This window comes from Narcine bancroftii, chromosome 10 (genome assembly GCF_036971445.1).
Source record: "Narcine bancroftii isolate sNarBan1 chromosome 10, sNarBan1.hap1, whole genome shotgun sequence".
NCBI classification, from domain to species: domain Eukaryota; kingdom Metazoa; phylum Chordata; class Chondrichthyes; order Torpediniformes; family Narcinidae; genus Narcine; species Narcine bancroftii.
Window position 1 is genome coordinate 103002156 of NC_091478.1, and position 23636 is coordinate 103025791.

The following is a 23636-nucleotide window of genomic DNA, read 5'->3' on the forward strand; positions in this document are numbered from 1 at the left end:
CCCCTGGGTCTGATGCTCCTGGGTCTGATGCTCCTGGATCTGATGACCTTGGGTCTGATGACCCTGGATCTGATGCTCCTGGGTCTGATGCCCCTGGGTCTGATGCCCCTGGATCTGATGCTCCTGGGTCTGATGACCCTGGATCTGATGCTCCTGGGTCTGATGACCCTGGATCTAATGCCCCTGGATCTAATGCCCCTGAGTCTGATGCCCCTGGGTCTGATGCCCCTGGATCTGATGCCCCTGGATCTAATGCCCCTGGGTCTGATGCCCCTGGGTCTGATGCCCCTGGATCTAATGCCCCTGGGTCTGATGCCCCTGGATCTGATGCTCCTGGGTCTGATGTCCCTAGATCTAATGCCCCTGGGTCTGATGCCCCTGGGTCTGATGCCCCTGGATCTGATGCCCCTGGGTCTGATGCCCCTGGGTCTGATGCCCCTGGGTCTGATGCCCCTGGGTCTGATGCCCCTGGGTCTGATGCCCCTGGATCTGTTCCCCTGCTGGGAGAAGCTGCAAGATGCTGTGCGCAGGGTGGAAGGGGCTCCTCAATGATCCCAGTCGATCACGTCGCTGCCATGCAATTGGAGTCGAACACAAAAATCTGCAGATCCCGTGAAAGGAGCAAAAACACATGGCTGGAGACACTGAGCAGGGTCACAGTCAGCAGAGGGAGAAGCGAGGCGCTGGGTCTTGGAGCTGGGCATGCGCAGTTGTGCCGCGCTCGCCGAGCCTGGGGGCGCTGTGGCGGGAGGGCAAAGGCAGGCGCCTGCAGAGCCCATCTTGCTCAACGGGCTCGTCGGGGATTGGCTGCTTTCATTTGAAAACAGAGAGCGTTCGGCGCCGCGGCGGCGAGTGGAGGTTGGATCCGGGGGCGGGGGGGGGCTGGGAGGGGGGGCTGGGAGGGGGACTGGGAGGGGGACTGGGAGGGGGAGGAGGAGGAGGAGGAGGATGGGGGGGCTGCGGGGGCGGGGGCGGGGGCTGCGGGGGTGGGAGGGGGGAGGAGGGGGGGCTGGGGGGGAGGAGGGGGGGCTGGGGGGGAGGAGGGGGGGCTGGGGGGGAGGAGGGGGGGCTGGGGGGGAGGAGGGGGGGCTGGGGGGGAGGAGGGGGGGCTGGGGGGGAGGAGGGGGGGCTGGGGGGGAGGAGGGGGGGCTGGGGGGGAGGAGGGGGGGCTGGGGGGGAGGAGGGGGGGCTGGGGGGGAGGAGGGGGGGCTGGGGGGGAGGAGGGGGGGCTGGGGGGGAGGAGGGGGGGCTGGGGGGGAGGAGGGGGGGCTGGGGGGGAGGAGGGGGGGCTGGGGGGGAGGAGGGGGGGCTGGGGGGGAGGAGGGGGGGCTGGGGGGGAGGAGGGGGGGCTGGGGGGGAGGAGGGGGGGCTGGGGGGGAGGAGGGGGGGCTGGGGGGGAGGAGGGGGGGCTGGGGGGGAGGAGGGGGGGCTGGGGGGGAGGAGGGGGGGCTGGGGGGGAGGAGGGGGGGCTGGGGGGGAGGAGGGGGGGCTGGGGGGGAGGAGGGGGGGCTGGGGGGGAGGAGGGGGGGCTGGGGGGGAGGAGGGGGGGCTGGGGGGGAGGAGGGGGGGCTGGGGGGGAGGAGGGGGGGCTGGGGGGGAGGAGGGGGGGCTGGGGGGGAGGAGGGGGGGCTGGGGGGGAGGAGGGGGGGCTGGGGGGGAGGAGGGGGGGCTGGGGGGGAGGAGGGGGGGCTGGGGGGGAGGAGGGGGGGCTGGGGGGGAGGAGGGGGGGCTGGGGGGGAGGAGGGGGGGCTGGGGGGGAGGAGGGGGGGCTGGGGGGGAGGAGGGGGGGCTGGGGGGGAGGAGGGGGGGCTGGGGGGGAGGAGGGGGGGCTGGGGGGGAGGAGGGGGGGCTGGGAGAGGGTTGAGCCCATCCGTGACCGCCGTGGTGCTGGGTTTGGGGTCACTGGAATTGTGTCACCAGCAGCCTCGTCAGGTGGGATCGCTCCTTCACTCAATTCCCCAGCCGTGTTGTCGTCAGGGTGGCCCGGTTCGTTGGGGTGCTGTTGGTCCTTCTGTTCCTGATTCGGATTTCGTGGAGGGTGGCATTTGTTGCGGTACATAGGAGGGAGCGGATGTTACGAACCCCAGTGCCAATATAATTTCATTGATTTTCTTTTGCAATTTTTTTGACATCAAGGTTTGAGAGATGGATGGGACGGAATACATGATTAAGGTCCTTTCAAGGTTTCGAATGGCTGACTTCCCTCAGCTTTTGAAGTCGTGGGATTTTCTGTCTGAAAGCCAAATTCAAAGTGTGAACTTCAAGAAAAACACAAGAAAAGATGTGATTTTGCAGTTAGCTGCACTTTGTGAGGTAATGTACAAAATAGACAAAGTGGCTCAGGCTTGGAATGGAAATTGACATTCATTTGTGAGATGGACAATTGGATATGTATGACTAACATCTGTAGACCAAGTTTTTAAACCTCTCATTCATCAGGCTTTTAGCCAAAAAAATAATTCCAGCAGTGCTCTTGAGTGAATGAGATTGATTTGCATGGACTCTGGACAATAAATTAGAACAGAGAGGGTGCTTCAATGTCTGCTTTGACAAATCAATGGTATATTTTAAAACATTTGAAAATACTATTGTCCTTGTGGGATGTTGATCTGTTTAGACAAGGTAAATGCTTCATATAATCTGTAAACTCCAAGGAAAAAAATGCCCGCAAATAGTGTTAAACTGGATGCTAGGGTTGAGTGCAATAAACAAACGTGCTGAGTTTCTCCAATACATTTATTTGTGTATTGTCTGCAAATAGTGAAGCTAAGTCACTTTGTTCGAGTTGCTGTCACTCTTCTTGGAACTGAAAATTTAATTGAGATTCCTGTGTTTGTTTTGAATTGGTGATGATGGAGTTTAACTTTTATTTTCTTCCACTGTAAATAACCAGGCATTGGGGATGGATGTTGGTTACAGGAGTAAATCGCCTGAAATTATACTTCATTGATTGAGCAACTTTAGAAGATCAAGGAAGAAACTTTTAAAAATATTTATTGTTAACCAAAATCTTTGTGGTAAAGTGAGTTGAAGCTGAAAGGCATATTTTAGATTTATTAATTCTTAACCAGTGGAGTATTTTTTAATCTGCCACAAAGGTGAATGTGAAATTATGTTGTTTCCTCCTCTTCAAATTCACTCAGGACTCAGGGTTTATCGTCACTCAGGACTCGGGGTTTATCGTCACTCAGGACTTGAGGTTTATTGTCACTCAGGACTCGGGGTTTATCGTCACTCAGGACTCGGGGTTTATCGTCACTCAGGACTCGGGGTTTATCGTCACTCAGGACTCGGGGTTTATCGTCACTCAGGACTCGGGGTTTATCGTCACTCAGGACTCGGGGTTTATCGTCACTCAGGACTCGGGGTTTATCGTCACTCAGGACTCGGGGTTTATCGTCACTCAGGACTCGGGGGTTTATCGTCACTCAGGACTCGGGGGTTTATCGTCACTCAGGACTCGGGGGTTTATCGTCACTCAGGACTCGGGGGTTTATCGTCACTCAGGACTCGGGGGTTTATCGTCACTCAGGGCTCGGGGTTTATCGTCACTCAGGGCTCGGGGTTTATCGTCTCTCAGGACAATGTGCAAAGAATTGAAGCAGAAAGCAGCAAACATCATCTGTGCAAGAAAATAAGTTTTTACCTGTTCAGTTCTAATTTTCCCTTTCTGAATAAAATTCCCCCATTTTCTGCTAAACAGCATCTAAGAGTTTATGACCATTGAGTTGTGCCTTATTTTATCTTGTCAGTTCATTGGACCTTTGCCCTGAATCATTTTTTTCCCCTTGAGTGAGTGAAACTGTCATTGGTTTATGACTGCCCTTTGATAGAATAAATTTGAAATAGTTTAGAAATGCTCTTTTGGAGTTATCCAATTGTATATTTTGAGTGCTGCTTGAAGACAAGTCCCTCTGCTTTATGGTGTTTTGTATTGCATGCTCAATTGTTTTGAGAACTTTGAAAGATTTTCTACAACTTGATTTTTGTTTTAATGCATAGCTTGAAATTTATTCTAGGACAATGGTGTTACACTCAAACAAATAGCAGATTTGGAAGTGATTTGTAAGTATTACTTTATTTATCATCATTTTGTAGGATTTGCATCATTGCAATTAAAACAGATTTTACCGAAGGGTTTTTGTCCCAATTTGCACGCCATTACACTTTGTTCTACATGAAGTGTTATTAAAATTTTGAACATACAAAGAATTCAGTTGTATTTTGAAAGATCTTCTCGTACTTAGTTTTAATTTTGCTCAATAGCTTGTAAATATTTAAGGTATTAAAATACAAATAAGAAACTCACCAGATGTTTGTAGTTTGAGCTACTGAGCCACCCAGGCCAATAAGCATTCCTGCACCACTTTCTGTGGGTGGCTGAATTCACTATTGATAATGGTGCTACTGTAAGTGAGTTTAGCTCGGGGATTGGAGCTTCACTATGGAATCTGTAAATTCTGTTGACAGCTATAGACAGTGGTGTCAGAGGGGGAGGCAATTTGTAGTGGTACAGTATGTGATAATGCTCTTAAAGTGATAGTTCAAAGCTCTAAAGAATAATAGAGGCATTTTTTCTTTGTAATGTTCATGGTTTGTTATGGGCTCCATGTATACAACAGGAGCAATTTCACCCTCATGTCAGATTGATGCTTCTTGAGCTGATAGTTACTGTTGACCATTCATTTTACTTGTGAAAATCTAGCTTTCCTGCTCCACCTCTACAAACTGCTTTTCACCCCCACTCTTAATCTTAATTTTAGAGACGGGGTAGATACCTAAATCAATCGCTGATTTTGATACGTTTTCTCTTGAGTAAAACTTAATCAACCTGTTTTTTTTTCATAGCTCTGCTGCCTCTTCCAGTACAACAATCTTTTTAAATATCTGGTTGCTTCCTGAGCAGCATTAAATTAACGTTCTCAGTTTGGAAACTGTTTTCTGCCTGTAAATTACTTGGGAGTGGGCAGTAAAAGTTACTTTGGCTCGTATAATAAAAAGGAGTTTAGTTGAGAAAATGCTTTAATATTTGGTGTATTGTTGCTCAATATGAATCCAGCTTTATAGTTCACAGCTTTCATTAATTACACTATGGATGCTCTTAGTTTGCAGTTTCCATATTCAAAATAAATTTACCTTCAACACAGTGGCGTATTGAGGGAAAATAGCACCTATGACAATGCGCATCCCCCCACCCCTGTTAAAACTTCAACCCTTCACCCCACAACCATCTCATGCTGCCACCATGCCATCCCTTCCCATCCTCACCACCTTCTCTCTCCCCTGAGTCAAACTCCAACGTTTGCAGACTCCATGATTCAATTAAAAACAAGGGTGGAGAAACTCAGCACAGCAAGTAAAATAGTGAGCAGGTATTGGGCAGGTGAGGACAGTGGTGCCCAGGGTGCCATACCCTAGATATGCCAATGCTTCAGCAGCTTGATTGACTACCATTGCTATTTAAAGCAAAGTGTCCATTTATAAAACTTGATGAGAAACATTCAAATTCAGGGGGGTGGTTCAAAAGTCTAGACATAGATGGGAATCAGACTTAAATGTAAGAATTGGCGAGCAAAACTGGTCTGAATTATGTTGGGATAATATGACTAATACAATAAATGTAAAATATAGATTAGTACAATATAACCTTTTGCCTCAATTATATCTCATACCACTGAAATGAAATAAATTAAAATCAGACTGATGTTTTGGATGTGGTGAGGTAGGAACCTTTTTATATTCAACTTGGTCAAGTCCTAAAGTGAGACCTTTTTGGGTAGATTTGGAAAATTTCTTAGAGCAGATTACAAGAATTCAATTTCCACAAAACCCAGAATTATTTTTACTGGGGAATATTATAGGGATAAAACCTAAATTGAAACGAGCTAAATATCAAACAAAATTTGTTAAAATTGCATTGGGAGTGGTCAGGAAATGTATAACAGTTATTTGGAAGTCTGATTCACATCTCGGTATGGCATGTTGGAATGCAGAAATGCATCGTTATGTTCCTCTTGAGAAGATTATCTGTAACTTGATAGAAGTACGACATTTTTACAAGTTTGGCGTCCATATTTATAAATCTCAGATTTAAATCGTTAGTTGTGTTCTTCCAAGTCCTCGACACCTATGTTGATCTTCTCCAAAAATTTAAATGGAATATGAAATTGTTATCTGTGGTGTGTGCATCACTTTTCAACAATCCATTCTGCTTTCTCTTTCTTTGTCTTATGTTTTTCGCTTTTCTTTTTTCCATATCTACATCTTTTCTTTGAGGTCTTTGGTGGGGATTAGGGTATAACTATCATTGGGGTAAATGCTGGATCTGCTTCTTAAACTTTGTAATTGATTGCGTGTATGGTCAAAAATTTTAAATAAAATATTAAAATAAACATTCATATTCTTTCCTTTGGGTCTAATTGGAAGGAAATGGGGTGCTGGAAATCTTGATTAAACAGCCAGTTACTGACTAAAGTGATAAGACTGCAATGTCCATGCTTTTTACTATATTCATAAGATGTTTTATTATTTTCTAAATGTTTATTCTTTCAGATAATTGTGCATACCCTCAGAAGAGAAGGTGGAACACCTATCAAATGTTTAATTCGAAAGGTGATCAAATTATTTAATTTTGCCATGGCTTTGTTCTTTCATTACTTTCTTGAATATTTTATTTACGTTTTTTTTATCTTTCACTCCTTTTAGCTGCTTCCAGTCTATTGCAAAGTGCTGAGACCAAATTATGGTTTTCCTTTTCAGGTGTAGAAGAAACACACTTATTTGACTTTGAAATCTTCAGAAAGACATTTGAAAGAAATCTCAAAATGCTCATAAGAAATGTAAGTTGGAACATTTAAAGAATTAGAGGACCCAGCTTTGTAGCCAGTTATGACTGCTGGCCTAGATACCAATTGTAGGTTTGACTAGATTAACTCCATTTTGTTTTCCAAACCTGTTCCAATCCTGACAGCATTGTGTAATGCAAAGCTGTCAGGGTGGGGGATATGATTTTAAGATGATGTGGCATGTAACAGAAGAGAGTTCATCATAACGTGACACGAGATGTGTTGTATTCCGAGGAGTCTGCCAACTGTTAGAACTATTAAGGAGTTTAAATACTTCTAATGAAATGTTTGTGAGTTGGAGAAAAATCTATTGAAATTCAACTGAATGTTTTTAGATGAAAATACAACAATCTGTAGATACTAGAATTAACTGAAAAATAATTTGATTTTAAAATTCAGTTAAACATTTAAGGCAAACTTGGTAATTGAAAATTACCCTTAACTTTGCTTTTCTACTTTGCAACTGTTCTTCTAGATTCAAATGTTGGAACTCATTGAATCTGTACCGTGATTAATCTGTCTCAATTTCATAGGGCTGATTTTATCCATCATTCTTGAAGAAATATAGAATTCTTCTACCCTCAGAACATTGCTGGCCGTTCTCTGGCTGCAATGCAGAGCACGACCAACAACTTTGAGATGCACATGTTTGCTCAGGGGGTCTTGTGCTATTTTTCATGCAATCAGTATTGGGAGCTGACAGGATTGCTAGCAGTTTGTTGCTGAACTTGTTGGAAGAAGTGGGCAGTTTAGCCCAGTTGTCATGACTACCTTGCAATCCATCAAAATGTGTGTATAATCTTAATTAACTAGTTTTTATTCTGGCATTAAACAGCATGTTAGTATGTAAATCAGAAAGTTTGAGTTCTGCTCCAGCCATTTAAATGTGAACTAGGCTGGCACTCGGGAAGTGTTTATTTAAACCTTTTTGAGGTGCTATGTGTTCCTATAGGTCAATAGGATAAATGTAATGATGCTATTTCAAAGTGGAACAGTGAAGTTGTTCCTGGACCAAGCCAAATATAATTAACATGGCAAAGAAACAAATTAACTAGTACTTATCACATCACTGGAGGTGCAAGTTTGTTATGTATAAACTGGTTGGAGCAATTCCATGCATTACAGTGATATGGTAATACTGCCTGTTTTCTCAAAGCATTTTACATTTATTTTTGAACTTCAGGGCCTGTTGACAAACAAGTTTGGCAATTATTTTTAATGCAGATTCGCAAAGTGGGTGCGGAGTGGGATGCAGGAAGCTCTTTTACTGTTCATCCCTAATGATAGCGTGACAGAGGACTCCCTGATTTATGGACTGTTCCTGGGAACCCACTCTGAATCCAATGTCCAGAATTGCTGGAAGACCATTGGTCAGCCCAAAACTTGGTGGTCTTTTAATGGCCCAGGAATGCTGCCACCTGGCATATTCCAGGCTGCAGGATTATGTGCTGAGGATTGCTGCAGCCAATTAGAGGGCACTGTGGGGAAGGAATACAGTTTAGAGCCCCCCCCCCCCCCCCCCCATTACTGGGCTCTGAAGGGCTGACACTCAGGGGAGCTCCTCAAACCAAGGGGAGAAACAAAAAGGTGCCACAGGGGTGGTGACTTTCTGATTTAATGTTAAATATGGAATGTAAAATATAAAAAGCTTCTGAACAGTTCTTGTACTGCAAATAATTTCCTTGATATGAGATAATTGACACTATGTAAAAGTTTAAATATTACTCAATAGGATTGAAATTAAGAATGTAAAGTGTGGAACAGATTTTAATCTTGTATTGGACATAATTGTGAATGAAATTTATTTTTGGGGAAAAAAATTGTTTTGCACTAGTGTCAGTAACAAGGGGGAAATGGTGAGTGCTGCCTTTATCAACATGAAGTTCTAATTCAAATCGAATAGCAAAATACCATAGACACTCGACACATACTCAGATTAAAGATCATTAACCTGAAAATGTTTGTCTCTACAAGCATCCTGCTTGATTTAAGTATTTCCAGAATTTTGTTCCTATTTGCTTTTCCTTCTGTTATGAAGAATCCTGAACTCGAGAGGAATAGCTGCATGAATGCTTTTAGCTTTTATGATTGCCCTTCAACTGGGTTTCAATAGCTCTGCCAAAATTTGTGGGTGTTCTGACTGGCCTACATAGACGTATGTTTGCATCCTAATTGGACACATAGTCGTCAGGAGGGATGTAAATGATGGAACTCTTGCACATAGTGACATTAGGAAAGTGACTGTAATTAAAATGAAATTCAGCTAAACTTGATTGATTAAGTTTATTTTCCTTGTCCAAAGCCAAGATCTTAAAATAATTTGTTTCAATGGAGCAAAATGTTCAATGACAATATTTTCGTATTTAAACGTGCTTGATCTGCTTTTGTTTATGCCTTTATTAGGTCATGGTTAACATTTTAGAACACGGGGAGGCTGTCTGGATCAGAATTGCTTGGGGGAAACGTCATTCTCCACCTAACCAGCAAAGACCTTCATATGCAGTGTATTACCCACAGACTCCTTATGTTTTCATAGCTAATCTGCCTGCACAGTACAGAGTATATGTCTCTCAGGTAAAAATAAGTTTTTTTTTGAGTTATTTTAGTCAGTAAACCATTCTCCCATTTGTTTTGGTATCCTTTCTATTAATGCCTCATTTAAATAGCAGTTAATCCAAGTTCAATCCCTTTTCTTTGTGCTAAATTGAAGTTTTAAGTGCAAATTTTACAGCTTTTTTTCATTAGTTTTTCCACAACATGAGCACTGCTGACAAGGTAAGCCAATCTCTACAGCCCTTGAATTGAGAAGGTTGCTTGGCCACTTTGGAAGACATTTTACATTAATGAAGTTGACCAGACTGAACGAAGATAAGAACACCAAAAAAAAAGGAGCAGAAATAGGCTATGCAGCACATTGAACGTGCTCTGCCATTCATCAAAATTCAGGCTGATCTGGGTGTGAACTCAGCTCCACTTTCTGGCTCATAAAGGTCGAACTGTCTTCAATGCATTTCACGATTGCAGCTTCTACTGCTTCCTTAGGCAGAGAATTCCACAGAGAAGCCGACTTAAAAATGCTTCTTCCAAATCTTGAGGCTCTATCCTCTATTTCTGCCCTCACCTGTAAGTGGAAATGACCTTGTTTCTATCTTGTGCATTCTTTTCATAATTTTGTTTCTATAAGATTCTCCACTTCCTTTCATCCTTCCAAATTTAAATGTATTCCCAGGCTACTTGACCATTCCTCAAAATATACACCCTCATTTTCCTGAACCAAGCTGGTTAGCCTCTGCACTGCCTACAAAGCCTGTCTATCCTTTCTCAAGTAAGAAGACAAAACTCCAGGGGCAGCCTCACCAGTCCCCTGTAAAATTGCAGCAAACATTCTTGCTTTTTTACTTTGATCCCTTTAGAAATGAAGGGCAACATTCCATTTGTCCTAAATACCAGCTGAACTTGCAAACTCCAAGTTCTCCAGCTGGACCTGCAGAAGTTCCAGCTCCTCTTTATTCATGAAGAAGAAAAGATTAAGAGAAATTAAAAAAATATAATGGAAATAGATTAGAATATACATCCTTTCTGGAGCTCCCTTGACAGAGATTTAAAAGTTATTAGTTACAAGTGAACCTGCAGTTTATTTGTTTCCATGTTATCCAATCAACTGAGTGGGCATGTACAATTCTGAGTATGATTTTAATTATTTTGACATGATATATTTTGCATACTACTAAGCCATAATATTCTTGCCATTCTAAGTGACATGGTCATCAGGCAGTAATTTAAATTTATCATTGCTGAACAAAAAAAAGTTGCCCTTTCTTAGATTGGCTCTCTTATTTACAGGCTCTGGTTGTTGCAACTGAGCATAACATGCTGAAGGAGATGGATCTTCGAGGCCGATGCTTGAATTCTCTCAGGGACATAGCTCTTAAAAGATTCAATCTGGTGATGCGTAGCATTCTTTTCTCCTATGACAAGTTAATAATTTTGTGCTGGATTGATTTCTTTGCCTTATTTTTCTTTCCTCAATCTACCTAATGTCTCTTCCTTCCCCACCTCGCCAAAGAAAACACAGTGTTAATGAGCTAAACATCGTATGTTGACAAATCACACCAATTTCTGATCTGTAGTAACAACAAAAGTGTATGTGCTCAAGTCAGAGTACCATGACAACTTCCTCTATTTGATACTTCTTTAAAGCTAACTACTGTTGATAATCTTGGGCACACATGTCAAACTCAGGCCCGCGGGCCAAATTTGGGCCGTAATATTACATTTGGCCCGCAAGATCATATCAAATATGTATTAGAGCTGGCCGCCACACCATTATAGCGTATGCACAGCTAATACTCCAAATCCCAGAATGCTTTGCAAATGTGTTGGCGTCAGCCCGCTAATCGCCCCCACCTCCTCTCTTTACTTTCATTAGTATCTGCGACCTGTCGCCTAACTCACATGTAATAAACCCCTTACGAAAAATGGCCAAATGAAAGACAAAACAGGACCTTTCAAGACAGGTGGAAGGCAGACTATATGTTCATCATTTTAAAAGACAAACCTGTTTGTCATTGAAGCAAGTTGTTATTTTTCTGACTTGTTGGCTTGTGAAAAAAAATACATTTAAAGGGAGCTTAAAGGCTATAGAGAAATATTATTTTTTGAATATTTTATTTCTCATTTGTTAATGCTTCTTCTGGAAAGAGTTTAACCCAAACTATTATTAAACATTTATTTTAATAAGAAAAAGTTTAACATTACATATGTTGAAAGAAGAGAAAACATGCAGATGTTGAAAACTTTCAATAAATATTTAGTTTGGCCCACGACTTAGTCCAAGTTTTTAATTTTGGCCCTGTGTGAATTTGAGTTGGACACCTCTGATCTAGGGGGTGGGGGTTGATGTTAAACATTTAACTGTTAATTTCCAAAGTCTGGCCACTTTGACAGTTTTCCTTGCTTGAGTCATTATACAACTCTTCCAAACTTTTACTGCATGACAAATGTGTTTTTGTATTTTTTATTTATTTTCTCTTTATTTAATTTCAGACATTTTCTGTACCCTACAGGAAGCCTCTACGAGAGCTCAACTCCAATCAGGACACTGGTATTGTTTTATTTATTGCTTAATTTTAGGAACAATTAAAAGCATTTTTTTTAAAAAGGAATAGAATGTAGAACAGTGTCATGCTGAATTACCCCTAATGTTAGTAAGAATACCAAAACCAAGGAGCTGATTGTTGACTTCAGGAAGGTTGTGATCATTGGGGGGGATCAGAGGTGGAGAGGGAGAGAAAATTTAAGTTCTTAGGAGTCACTATCTCAGAAGATCTTTCCTGGATCCAACACTAATGGCAGTGTGAAGAAAGCTCTACTTCCTCAGGAGCTTGTGAAGGTTTGGTATGTTATCAGAAACCTGGCAAATTTCTGCAGTTGTGTGGTGGAAAGTGTGCTGACTGGCTACATCACAGTCTGCCATGGGGGGCACCAATACCTCTGAGCGTAAAGCCTTGCAAAAGGCAGTGGCCACAGCCCAGGACATAACTCTCCCTATTGTCAAGAATGTCTACAGGGAACGCTGCTGTCGGAGAGCAGCAGCAATCGTCAAGGATCCACACCACCCAGCCCACGCTCTGTTCTCACTGCTGCCATCAGAAAAGAGGACTAGGTACCACAAGACTCGCCCCATCAAGTTCAGGAACAGCTGCTCCCCTCCACCATCAGACTCCTCAACAACAAACTCAATCAGGGACATGTTTAAGGACTCTCACTTTTGCATTTAAGTTTATTTTCTCTCTCTGTATTAGTCAGTTTGTTTACATTTCTTTAGTTGTTTACATGTGTATATTGGGAATAGTTTTTTTTGCGCTGCCAATAAAAGATAATTCTGACTTGCCAGCAGAAAAAGAATTGTATGTCATGTATGTACTCTGAATAACAATTACCAACTGTTAAAATTTAGCTGTTGCTCATTGTTGTATTTTAACACTTTGTGGGAGGGAAGACTTTTTGTTTTAGTGCTTGTAGTTTTTCATATGAGTATTCCAGGTTCCAGTAATATGAATTTCCTTTTAGCTGTGGAAGAATCTTATTTAGATGGAGCATTTTAGTCAGTGTTTAAAAACTGTATAGTTAAGCAGGTACAGCATAGAGGTTTGTACTTTATCTTTGTTTGTTTGCAGTGGGTCAGAGGAACTTTAATTGGGTTGTAAATTACTAAAATTACTCAATGTTCACCTTAATGATCCTGGCCTTTAGATGAATTGTGTATCACATATACATTATTACTCCGATTGTGGAGGGGAGGGAGATGTAACACTGGAAAATTTGCATGTCCTTTCACACCAGTTATTTGCTGAAAATGTGATTTTTAAAAAAATAAGTCAGTGCATAATCCTTTAAATGTAAAGAATGCTTTCAACAGTATTTGATTTGAACCTTTTAGCCGACCCTCTTTTCTGGGGTTTGGAGGGGGAAGAAATCTAGCTATTGGCCATCACTACCTGATCATTTTGATTCTTTTCTGCCCCATCTCCCCAAATTAGCACAAGACCAAAGGATCATTGTAGAGCATCTCAGAGAGAAAGAAGAAGCCAAAAGATTAACAACATCAGCATTTGGAGAAGGATCACTGCCAAAGCTGGAGGAGGTTCACTATAGGGTAGGCACTGAATGACATTCTCATTTGATGGACAGTGTGCACTTCTTATCTATAAGTATTTCTCTGGAAAATGCACTTAACCTCTGTATAAAATGGGTGCATGTATGGGGGTTGCTGTAATGTTCTATGTAATTTCCTGAAATTGTCAACTTAAATGACGAGCTTTTCCAGTAAAAACCAATGCTGGAGAGACTCAAGGTCAGGGCTCAAGCCTGAAACATTGGTTATGTATTTTTAGCTTTCCTGCGCTGACCTGCTGAGCTTCTCCAGCATTTTGTTTTTACTTCAACCACTGTGTCTACAGGTTTTTGTGATTTACTTCTGACTAGCTTTTCAAGTCTGTTTACAGCACAGAAACAGCCACATAATCTTTGAGAACTTGAGTTCTCAAACCGATCTTAACACAGTGATCTTGAAAAATGTGGCAGTTTGACTAAAGTTTTTGTTTTAAATGAGGGATTTGTGATCCTCTCCAGTTCGGTTAGACCTAAAACACACCATGGTGCACCTCAGATTATTGAATCTTGGTGATCATTTCGGTATCAAGCAATGCTGCAATTGTATTATCTTATAAGTTTTTAGACTATGTGACACTAATTGGATAGCTCTAGACAAATTGGCCCAACTGGTTTTTCTTCCATGTGATAGCAGTCCCACTTGTTCTCTGCTCCACTGGAGATATTTTGCCTTTTGATGAATATTTTGGTGTTATTCTTCATTGCAAACCCTTCACTCATTGGAATCGTTGTCCAAATGCAAGAGGCTGCAGATGGCTGACGGGGAACTGAATCTGATTGGTTCCTTCTTCCAATGCAGTATGAAGAAAAAACATCGATAAAACCGTGACAATGCTTTAATTTTTCACTGATCTTGCTATTTTTAATACTTGTATTCTTGTGTCAGTTGCAAACCATCTTTAAGGATGAGCTCAACATGGGGATTTTAACAGACCGAAATAAACCATTCCGATGTGTGGCAAAATTTTCCAGTCCGAATATTCTTGAATCATTGCGAGCACTACCAGAATTGGGTAAGTACGTCACACTTTCATTCATCACCTCCTTTGACTTTTTTTGACGTTTCTACCACAAGCATGGAATTTTCGTACAAAATGAGATTTTAACTCTCCTTACTCTCTCTTCATACAAACCTGCTGTGCTTTCTGAGCTTCATGTTACTGATGCTTCATTGAGCTGTTGTTTGCAAGTGGTGAGCTCTGGATTATTTTCAAGCTTTCATTATTTCAAGCTCACTAATTTCTTTCGTGGCTTGTTCAGCCTGAAAGTAATGGAGGAAAAAGATCAATGTCTGAAATTTTAGTTTGACAATGGAAAATGTAATTTTGTCAATAAATCAGGTAATTTTTGTTTATCTTTCAAGGGGTTGCCGATGTTCCCATTTCAACCATGTTCAGCAGTATTTCAGAAAAGGGGAAGAATTATTTCAAGATAACAGACAAAAGGACTGGTGGGCATAATACATCAGCCCCTTAACTCCATAGTTCAAATGCAAGGGATATTCTGTAAATAACTTTTTTTCCTATGGAAAAATATTTCTGCTCCTGTATTGTCATTTACCTTTTCAATATCCCTCGTGTTGTGCAAAATTTGGGTCAGCAAATGAATGTGAACATCTTGAAATTTAATAATAATTGTCTTAAAGCAGTTCTTTTGCTTCCTTTTGTTGCAATAATGTGTCGTGTGGTGACTGCATTCATTTGAAAGCAAAGTATTTTTATCCTCTTGGGTTCTCCTCTGCATGAGCAAGGCGATTGGATAATTGAGGTCAAGAGTTAATAAGCTATTGAAATAACTGTTCAGGCTTGTTATTTTGTAATAATACTTGTTCCAGTAACTCTGGGCTGTGAGCCATAACCACCCCAATGGAGTTTTTATAAATTACTAATGAACCCAAAAAACCTAGGCTGACAGGTTGGTGCACAACTGAAGGAGATATGCTTTGTCAGAGATGTTGTCTTTTCATAAGATTATAAATACAAGATACCCTCTACTCAGTGATCAGAAATGATCCTGTGGATTCTGTTTTGAGAAATAATGGAGAATAATTCCCAATGTCCCTGGCAATTCCTCGCTCATTTTCATCATTTTTTTAGCAAAACTTGATCCTTTTGACCTTGCTGTTTGTGGGAGCATTTCCTGGATACAGGTTTAGCTTTGGTAGTATATTTCCTATCACTTTGATAGAGATGGCATTTACCATTCTGAAAATGTCGATATCTGCAATTGCAGTTCACAACAAACCCTCCACCCACCACCCTGCCTTGCAAAAACCATGATACTAGATCCTGATTGGGAATTAACCCTTTAAATAGCTTTTCAGCCACATTCACAATTGTGTTGATGGGGGGTAGTGAAATCTGCTCTCAGTTTTGACAAAGGATTGGAGAATGGTGCAAATGTATGCTTTTAATGTTGCAGAGAAAAACTGATATCTTGCAGGTGCTTTTTGTTTTAAATGTGTGCTGCACTGAATAGGTCATATTTTTAATTATGATTTATTTCACTCTGAAAATTTAACAAATGATTCCTAAGAAAACTTGTTTCTTCTCTGTATTAAAATTTTCCCTGGCTTTTTCTTTCTCTTGTACCTGATTTTACCAAAATTTTCCATTAATAACCCAACTTTTTTCCTCTTCTAGCTGTCATTTCTTCCAACTAGAATAATGTTCAATTCAAAGCGCTGACATTTATCCAACCAGTTATTTAGGTGAATTTGTTTTTAAAAATTGAACAGAAATTGGGACATTCGGACAAAGTATTAGCATGGAATCTTCATCATGGGATAGCTCAAGTCAATAGGTGAGATAAAAATCCTTGCATGCCGTCATCTTTCTGCTTGCTGTCAAGATGCTGATTGTGAGGTTTTGGGAATATAATTGTCTAGAATTCAAATTTCTGATTCGGAACAAAGCAAGAAAATAACGCATGCTTCAGGAAGCCTTTCCCATAATAAAGATCCTTTCTGGCCTTGAATTATTCCTACTGTATTATGGCTACGGGCTTTATGGAAATTGGATAATTTATTTCTTAAGAAATCAGTTTTCGAACTTTAAGATTTAAATTTGGGCAACACAGTTAATGTTGTGGTTAACAAAACGCTATTACAGCACTAGTGACCTGGATTTGAATCGGTGCTGTCTGTAAGGAGTTTGTACGTTCTCCCTGTGTCTGCGTGGGTTTCCTCCCACCCTTCAGAACGGACGGAGGTTGTAGGTTGATGGGGTTATTTGGGCAGCACGAGGTTGTGGGCTGGAAAGTCCTGCTACTGTGCTGGTTCTGTAAATAAAAGTAATTAAAATGCAAGGGAGGCGTTTGAGTATTTCCTCCACTTTAACTGAACTTTATTTTGCTGGAACTTTCCCATTTGTATTTTTCTCCCTCAAAGTTGATCCCAAATGTGGCCAATTAATTGTTAAACAGGCTCCCTCTCCAATTCAGGACACTAACCTGTTGGGTCATTAATGCTAATTCCTATTCAGCTGCAAGGAGTCATCCTGCTTTTTTCTCTTACAAGAAAAGTATAAGGGTTCAGAATTTTATGGAAAGGCAGAATGGGAGGCTAAAGTGGTTCAGTACCATTTATATTTTTAACATGTGTTAGGCAGGTTTAGAGTTCATTTAATAAGATGCGAAGCTTTCCCTTCCTATTCACTTGTTAACCCATATCAGTTACTAGTACAAGATTGGTTGGAGGCATGGTCTTAGCTTCATTTGAGTTGAATGGAATAAGATTTACAGCACATTCCCTCAGAAAGAACTGGAACTTCACGATCAGTACATGAATCTGCCGTTAGCATACTTCCGATGAAAGATACATACTAGCATTATTTAGTATACTGCCTTGGGTTTCTTGAGCTTATTTTGTTATAGAAGCCATCAAAATACTGAGTTTGTGAACTTCTATGGCCATCTTTTTTTTCTCCAGTTTTAATGAATATTGTATTCAGTTTCAACAAAAAATAACAGCTGGATCGAGCACAATTCGTTCGTTCACTTTCAGTTGATGACAAACTAAAAATGGAAGATCCTGGGCATTAATAAAAATGTATAATTCTGTGTAAGCTAAGGAAATGTACCTCGTCTGTGTTTGCTGCATGCATTATTTCATGTTTAAGTCAGTTAATTGGGCAAACAGTCTTTATTGATTAAGGTCTGACTGGATGAATCACAGAGCATCTTACTGTAAACAAATTTATTGGAGCAGAAGTGATGTTTCATCTTTATATTTTGAGGCTGGATTGAAATCCAGTTTGTGGCCCTCATCATTTTGTAAAATATTGTAAAATTATTTGAATGTTTTGGCATAATTTTATGTAATAATAAACTTTTGTACTTAACACGCTACATAGTTTCTTTTGGTATCACAAGCTAAAAATGTTTTGCTCTTTGACATTCAAGGAGTGCCGAAGGAAACCTGAACCAGTTTAGAGGCATTGCCCAAATGTTATTTGAATGATGGAAAACATAGATTTTCAGATTTGTCAGAGTACATACGCGACTTAACAGACAACCCTGAGATTCTTTTATTGTGCACGAGAGGCTGAATTACCACTTGGTGGAGTAGAAGTTAAAAAATCTTGGATGCCAGAAATCCTAACCACCCGAGAATTCAAACTTTTCAAAATCACTCAAAACTTTTTAACTTTAGTGGGCCTTGTGTGGGTGCATAAGTGCTACAGATACAGAGCGGCAACCATAAATAGCAAACGTATTTGCAAACCCATAATAATAGATCCTACAGTAAATAAACTTGGCAGTCTGAAGAGAAAGAAGAACGCATTGAAAATGAGTGATAAACTTGAGATAATAAAGAAACCAGAATGTGGTGTGAGCAGCACTAGTGAAAACCTACTACATCAGAAAGTCCACAATCTATGCTATTTTTTTCTTTTTAAAAAGTCCATGGAAATGGTTATTAAATTTGTGGATCAACTATAGTTCAAGACATGCAGAATAATCTTATCACCAAAGTTTCTAAAAGCAAAGGAAACATCAAGAAGCACAGCAAATGACCTAGAAACTACAAGTTTTCCACCCACAAACGATGCAGCTTTCTTTATTCCTCAAATTTTAATGCACCGTCCAAAAAATCCAGATTAATCCAATCCCAGAGCAGTCTGGATTTTTGGACTTCTGTCGGGCCAAAAAAGCAACAAATAAATGTTTTTAAAAAAAACTAAAAGAGAGGGAAAAAAATCAAAATGCAAAAGTCCCTTAAATGAGTTCCTGATTGAATTTGTCGTTGGAGTCTGATGGTGAAGGGTAGCAGCTACTCTTGAATTTGGTGGTTGGTACAAGTCTTGTGGCATCTACACCTCTTTCCTGATAGGGAGGGTTTTGCCTGTTGTGTCCACTGCCTTTTGGAGGGCTTTACACTTGGGTTGATTGTCTGGCTGTAATCCACTGCCATGCGCAGTTTTTCTCCTGACTTACTACAACCACCTGGGCTCTCCAGGGGCTGGTGCACACTTTCCACCACACCTCTAGAAATTTGCCAGGGTTTCTGATGTCATACTGAACTTGTCCAAACTCCTGAGGAAATCGAGGCATTGTCATACTGGAGAGGGGGAGAAGGTGGAGGAAGTGAAATGAATGGTGACCTTTTTACTTGTGATAGCACAACATGCCATTGAATAACAATGGCAACAAAGACATATTTTCAAGATGTACTTCATCCCATATTGTTGTACATTTGATGGCCATGTTTCTGAAAAAAAAAGCTGGATATTTCTGGCCAATTGGAACTTTGATGAACACTTGGATTTGATTCAAAACACAACAGAGAACTGTTGCTGAACAACATATCTAACAATGTGAATCATTCAGGAATGAGATACTTTGGTTCTTCACTGAGTCTGGCCTCACAATAGTCTTACTGGATAGCAGGATCAGGTTGACTGGCAGTAGGGATCATCATGACAAGGGCTATTAATCACTGATCTTCCCAATAGAGGGCAGCATGTCGGTGGTAGTCACCACAACTTCCTGAGCTTTTGCATGTCTAACAATGTAAATCATTCCAGGATGAGATGCTTTGGTTCTTCACTGAAGTTAATGTCTTGGGCAATTACTTTCAACCCCAAAGATAAAAAATAGACAAAATGATAGTGGGGAAGGGCTAATTCCAATGGGATCTAGGGTAGGGGTAGCCAACTTTTTAATTTAGACATACAGCACGGGAACAGGCCATTTCGACCCACGGATACATAACGGGGGTGTAGAATAATTGGGTGGCACGGACACGTGGGCTGAAATGGCCTGTTCCCGTGCTGCATGTCTAAATTAAAAATTAAAAGGTTGGCCACCCCTGATCTAGGGAGAGTAAATTGGAAACAGATGTTCTCAGGAGAAAGCACAGAAATGTGGAGGACGTTTAGGGACTACTTGCACAGGGTTCTGGATAGGTTTGTCCCATTGAGTCAGAGACAAGGTAGCATGAAAAGGGAACTGATTGACAAAACAAGTGAGAGCGCTAGTTAAGAGGAGGACGAAAGCATACATTAGATTTAGGAAGCAAAAAAACAGGAATGGCTCATGAGTATTTTATGGTATCCAAGAAGGAACTTGAGAATGGAACTTGAGAGAGAATGGCAGAGGAGAAGATCTTGGCAAGTAAGATTAAGGAAACCCTTAAGGTGTTCTATGTTTTCATGAAGAACAGAAGGATGACGAGAGTGACGTTAGGACTGGTTAAGGACAAAGTTCACTAAGGACAATGTGCTGGGAGGCAGAGACGGTTTGGGAGATCCTGAAAGATTACTTTGGATCAGTATTTTGTCTGCAGACTTTCATGTTTTACTCTCCAAGATTGCAACTGATCTCACCTTGGCTTAATTTGCCTCAACTTTTGACCTTGTGTTTAAAGACGTTTCAGCAATCATCTGAAGGTCAGAATTGGAAGGATTTCTTCCTCTTTGGGAAGAACCTCCCTTCCCAATCTTAAGTGATTAATCTCTCATCGTGAGATTTTGCTTGCCTTGTTCTAAACATCCTAACAAGGGGAAACATCTGGGTCTACCCCTTCAAGTATTTTCAGAAACTTGTGTTTCTGAGAGATCATCTCCATCCTCTTGAACTTTCATCATAAGCTAACTCCATGTACCAAAGGTGTAATTTATACCATTGTTGATTGACCTGTACTTGTGCATGCAACAAACTAATCTCAATCTTCTTATGGCTACTCTTGGGATCTGAGCAGAAATCTAGCTCATCCGGTTGTAGTATTGATGAGCACTGCACAATTCCATTTTAATGTCTCATCTGAAGTAGAAATGGAAATGACACTTTTGAAGGGTTAGGAACCTCTCCAGTTTGAACTACATGTGTCATTTGTCGAAGAAATAGAAACATAGAAAACCTACAGCACAATTCAAGTCCTTCAGCCCAGAAAGCTATGCCAAACATGTCCCTACCTTAACAATAGTTAGAATATTAGCTATAGAATATCTAGTTATGGGAATTATGATGAAGAAACCATCTCAAAGACTTTGGCAGTAAGCTGAGAGAGAGAGAGAGAGAGAGAGTAACCAAGGACATTCCAGACACCATCTAAAAGCTGCAATAAGCCTCCAGCACCACTCATTGTTTCAGTACTGAGGTTTTGGTCACCATTGTCAACTTCAAGAATCTAAGATTACTATGAAACTAGTCATTTACATGTATAAACTGGAAACCAGAATCAGGGAGCAATAAAATAGATGCTGATGTACTGTGAGCAACCTTTCCAGACTTTTTTTATATACCAGAAGGATGTTCTTAATTATAATTGGTACATGAGATTAAATGACCAACAACAAATCATTTTGCTGCCTTTATGAAGAGGATATGCAAAATGTAAAACATAAGCTGTAGCAATACCTTCAAAGAAATGATATCCAATTTGTATGCAGGAAAATACCTTAAATATTGTACCTTGTGACTGTTCTTTGAATGAGACCAAACTGTCTTAGTGAGGTGATCTTGCCTACCCAACACTACAGACTGCTCATTCCCGCTAGCGTTATTCCAATAAAGTCTGTTTGAATTGTACTGTGTGGCTTGGTTGTATTTTTTGTATCTTGACAGGAGCTCGACTTTAACAATAGCACTCGATTTTTCTAAGCTTCATGTTCCTATCCAAAAGGAGAAAAGGCTGAGTTCACTAAATATCTGCACTTTTTCTACGTCCCACATCCTTCTGGTAGTGAAGCGACCAGAACTGAGCATGGGGTCTGACCAGGGTCCTATTTAGCTGCAACACCTGTAAACAGATAAAACACTCATGGAGACAGAAACTTTATCTATGAAGACTTATTTCATAATATCCTCAGGGCTTAGTACCAGGGCTCTATATTTTTGAAATATAAATAAATAATTTGGACAAAGAGGTTTGTGGCAAGGTCATTTTGGTGATTGGCATGAAAATATATACTACAGTGAACTGTGGAGAAGGTTCTTGGGTTTGTAACAGGATCTAAATCAGATGGAGAAATGGGCTAGGAATGGTGTGGAAAGGGTTCATTGTCGGTTCCATTTGCACCTGCTTTGAAGTTCTTTCCAAACCAGTTCCATTGTCTTTTGCAAAGCCACTGGTGCCTGAAGGTCTAGCTTCAGCAAAGCTCTTGCATTTTAAATGAGATGTGAAGTGTAAGTATCTGTTTGTGAAATGACTTACACTAAACCCAACCCCCCCCCCCCAATCTATCTCTTTTAAACACATATAACCCGTAACACTTGTTTCACTCCTAATTCTCTATACTTGTACTGTTCTCATTGGGATGACTTCCTTTCACTCTGGTATTGTGAATTCAAAGTAAATACGGCTTAAAGATGGGAGATAAAAATATTTTATTAAAACATAACAAAGGAACTTTGAGGCTAAACTTTTTATTGAAGATTAGATTGATCAAGAGGAAAGTTAGATTAAATTTAATGAAGTAAAATTTAACAGCATGACAACAGGTACAGGTTGGTGCAAAATAAGTTCTTGCACCATCTGCAACTCACCTCAAAATTACATAAATCGAAACCAGAAATTTTGGAAATGTGCTTTAGGTGTGGAACCTTTATCCACTCCGCTTGGCTGTGTACAAGGGTGAGATCCTTCTGGGAGGACCTTTTGAAAAAGATTACAAAGGTGGATTTCCCTCAGGATCCAGAAGCCTGGGAGACATTGGGGACGTGAGTTTTAAACTATCTAAATGCCAAATTCAGTTTGTGAAGGGCGCCTTGACGGTAGCCTGGAAGTGTACAGCGGTCACATGGAAGTCTGACTTCCAACTAATCACCACACGATTGAATATGGAAATACTGAGTTCCATTGCCCTGGAGGAAATCACTCTGTAAAAGGCCCGGAACGTTGCTCGCCTCGTGCTTCCTATGGATGCTGCATGACCTGCTGAGTTTCTTCAGCACTTTTTCATGTTGCTTAGGCTCAGGATCGACCACAGGGGCAGTTCGCCCTCCCTGTAAAGCTTTAGTAAAGTAATTTGGCTGTTGACAAAAACACCTTGGTAGTTTTATGATAGTCATTGCTTTTACTAGATTCATTTATAATTAACTGAATTTAAAAGCTCTCATGGCTTTAGTGAGATTTTAACTTGTCTCTTAATCCCCTGTGAGTGATGAATGAGACAATTATTTTATTTCTAATATCCTGTCCCATCAACTCATTACAATAATCTTGACAAAGCAAGTTTGTTAATGAAGTGCTAACTTTGTAACTCACCAACTCTCCAACAGCATAGTTTAATGAAATTCCTGGAGAAAAGTAATGATGTGGACCGAGAGATGAGACTTTGCTTAAGTGCAGAGGTAGGATGATTTTAAAGTTTCTGGACTTTGTTCTGTGATATGGTGGAGTACAAAACTTTCATAAAAAACTCACTTCTTTCTTCAAAACATCTTCCCTCCTTGTTTCCCACCCGACAGCTGGATCTGTCTTGGATGTACTGGTAGCCACATTGGTCGTTCCTTGTGCTGTAGCATCTCACTGAATGACTGAGGTTCATCTCTTTTCATCATCCCGACTGCACAGCTGGGTTGGTGAACTGTGAACCCGTGATCAGTGTTCTGTGCGATTGGGACTCCAAGAATCTGAAGGTTAAACTCTGTTTTTGGTCTGGTGGTTCTTCC

General features: G+C 41.0%; 1 protein-coding gene across 4 annotated transcripts; it reads left to right on the forward strand.

Moving 5' to 3' along the window:
* Positions 1 to 787: 787 nt before the first annotated feature.
* Positions 788 to 17860, forward strand: cenpn (centromere protein N). Of its 4 annotated transcripts, none has more exons than XM_069902114.1 (11): positions 788 to 858; positions 2137 to 2313; positions 4020 to 4065; positions 6553 to 6612; positions 6760 to 6839; positions 9249 to 9419; positions 10689 to 10790; positions 11892 to 11949; positions 13388 to 13503; positions 14407 to 14533; positions 14884 to 17860. In XM_069902114.1, the coding sequence occupies exons 2-11, from the start codon at positions 2146 to 2148 to the stop codon at positions 14994 to 14996; spliced, it is 1041 nt and encodes a 346-aa protein (XP_069758215.1). In that variant the 5' UTR covers positions 788 to 858; positions 2137 to 2145; the 3' UTR covers positions 14997 to 17860. The 4 variants fall into 4 exon arrangements, with proteins under 4 accessions (XP_069758215.1, XP_069758218.1, XP_069758216.1 ...); XM_069902115.1 differs by lacking the exon at positions 788 to 858 and adding an exon at positions 1866 to 2053; XM_069902116.1 differs by lacking the exon at positions 788 to 858 and adding an exon at positions 1866 to 1986.
* Positions 17861 to 23636: the final 5776 nt, after the last annotated feature.

What these genes read in the sequence shown, in the direction of transcription:
- cenpn (XM_069902114.1), top strand. Translation starts at nt 2,146, where the DNA reads ATGGATGGGACGGAATACATGATTAAGGTCCTTTCAAGGTTTCGAATG. An exon ending in TCAAAATGCTCATAAGAAAT is followed by an intron (nt 6,840 to 9,248) that starts GTAAGTTGGAAC and finishes TGCCTTTATTAG; the next exon opens with GTCATGGTTAACATTTTAGA. An exon ending in CTCTTAAAAGATTCAATCTG is followed by an intron (nt 10,791 to 11,891) that starts GTGATGCGTAGC and finishes ATTTAATTTCAG; the next exon opens with ACATTTTCTGTACCCTACAG.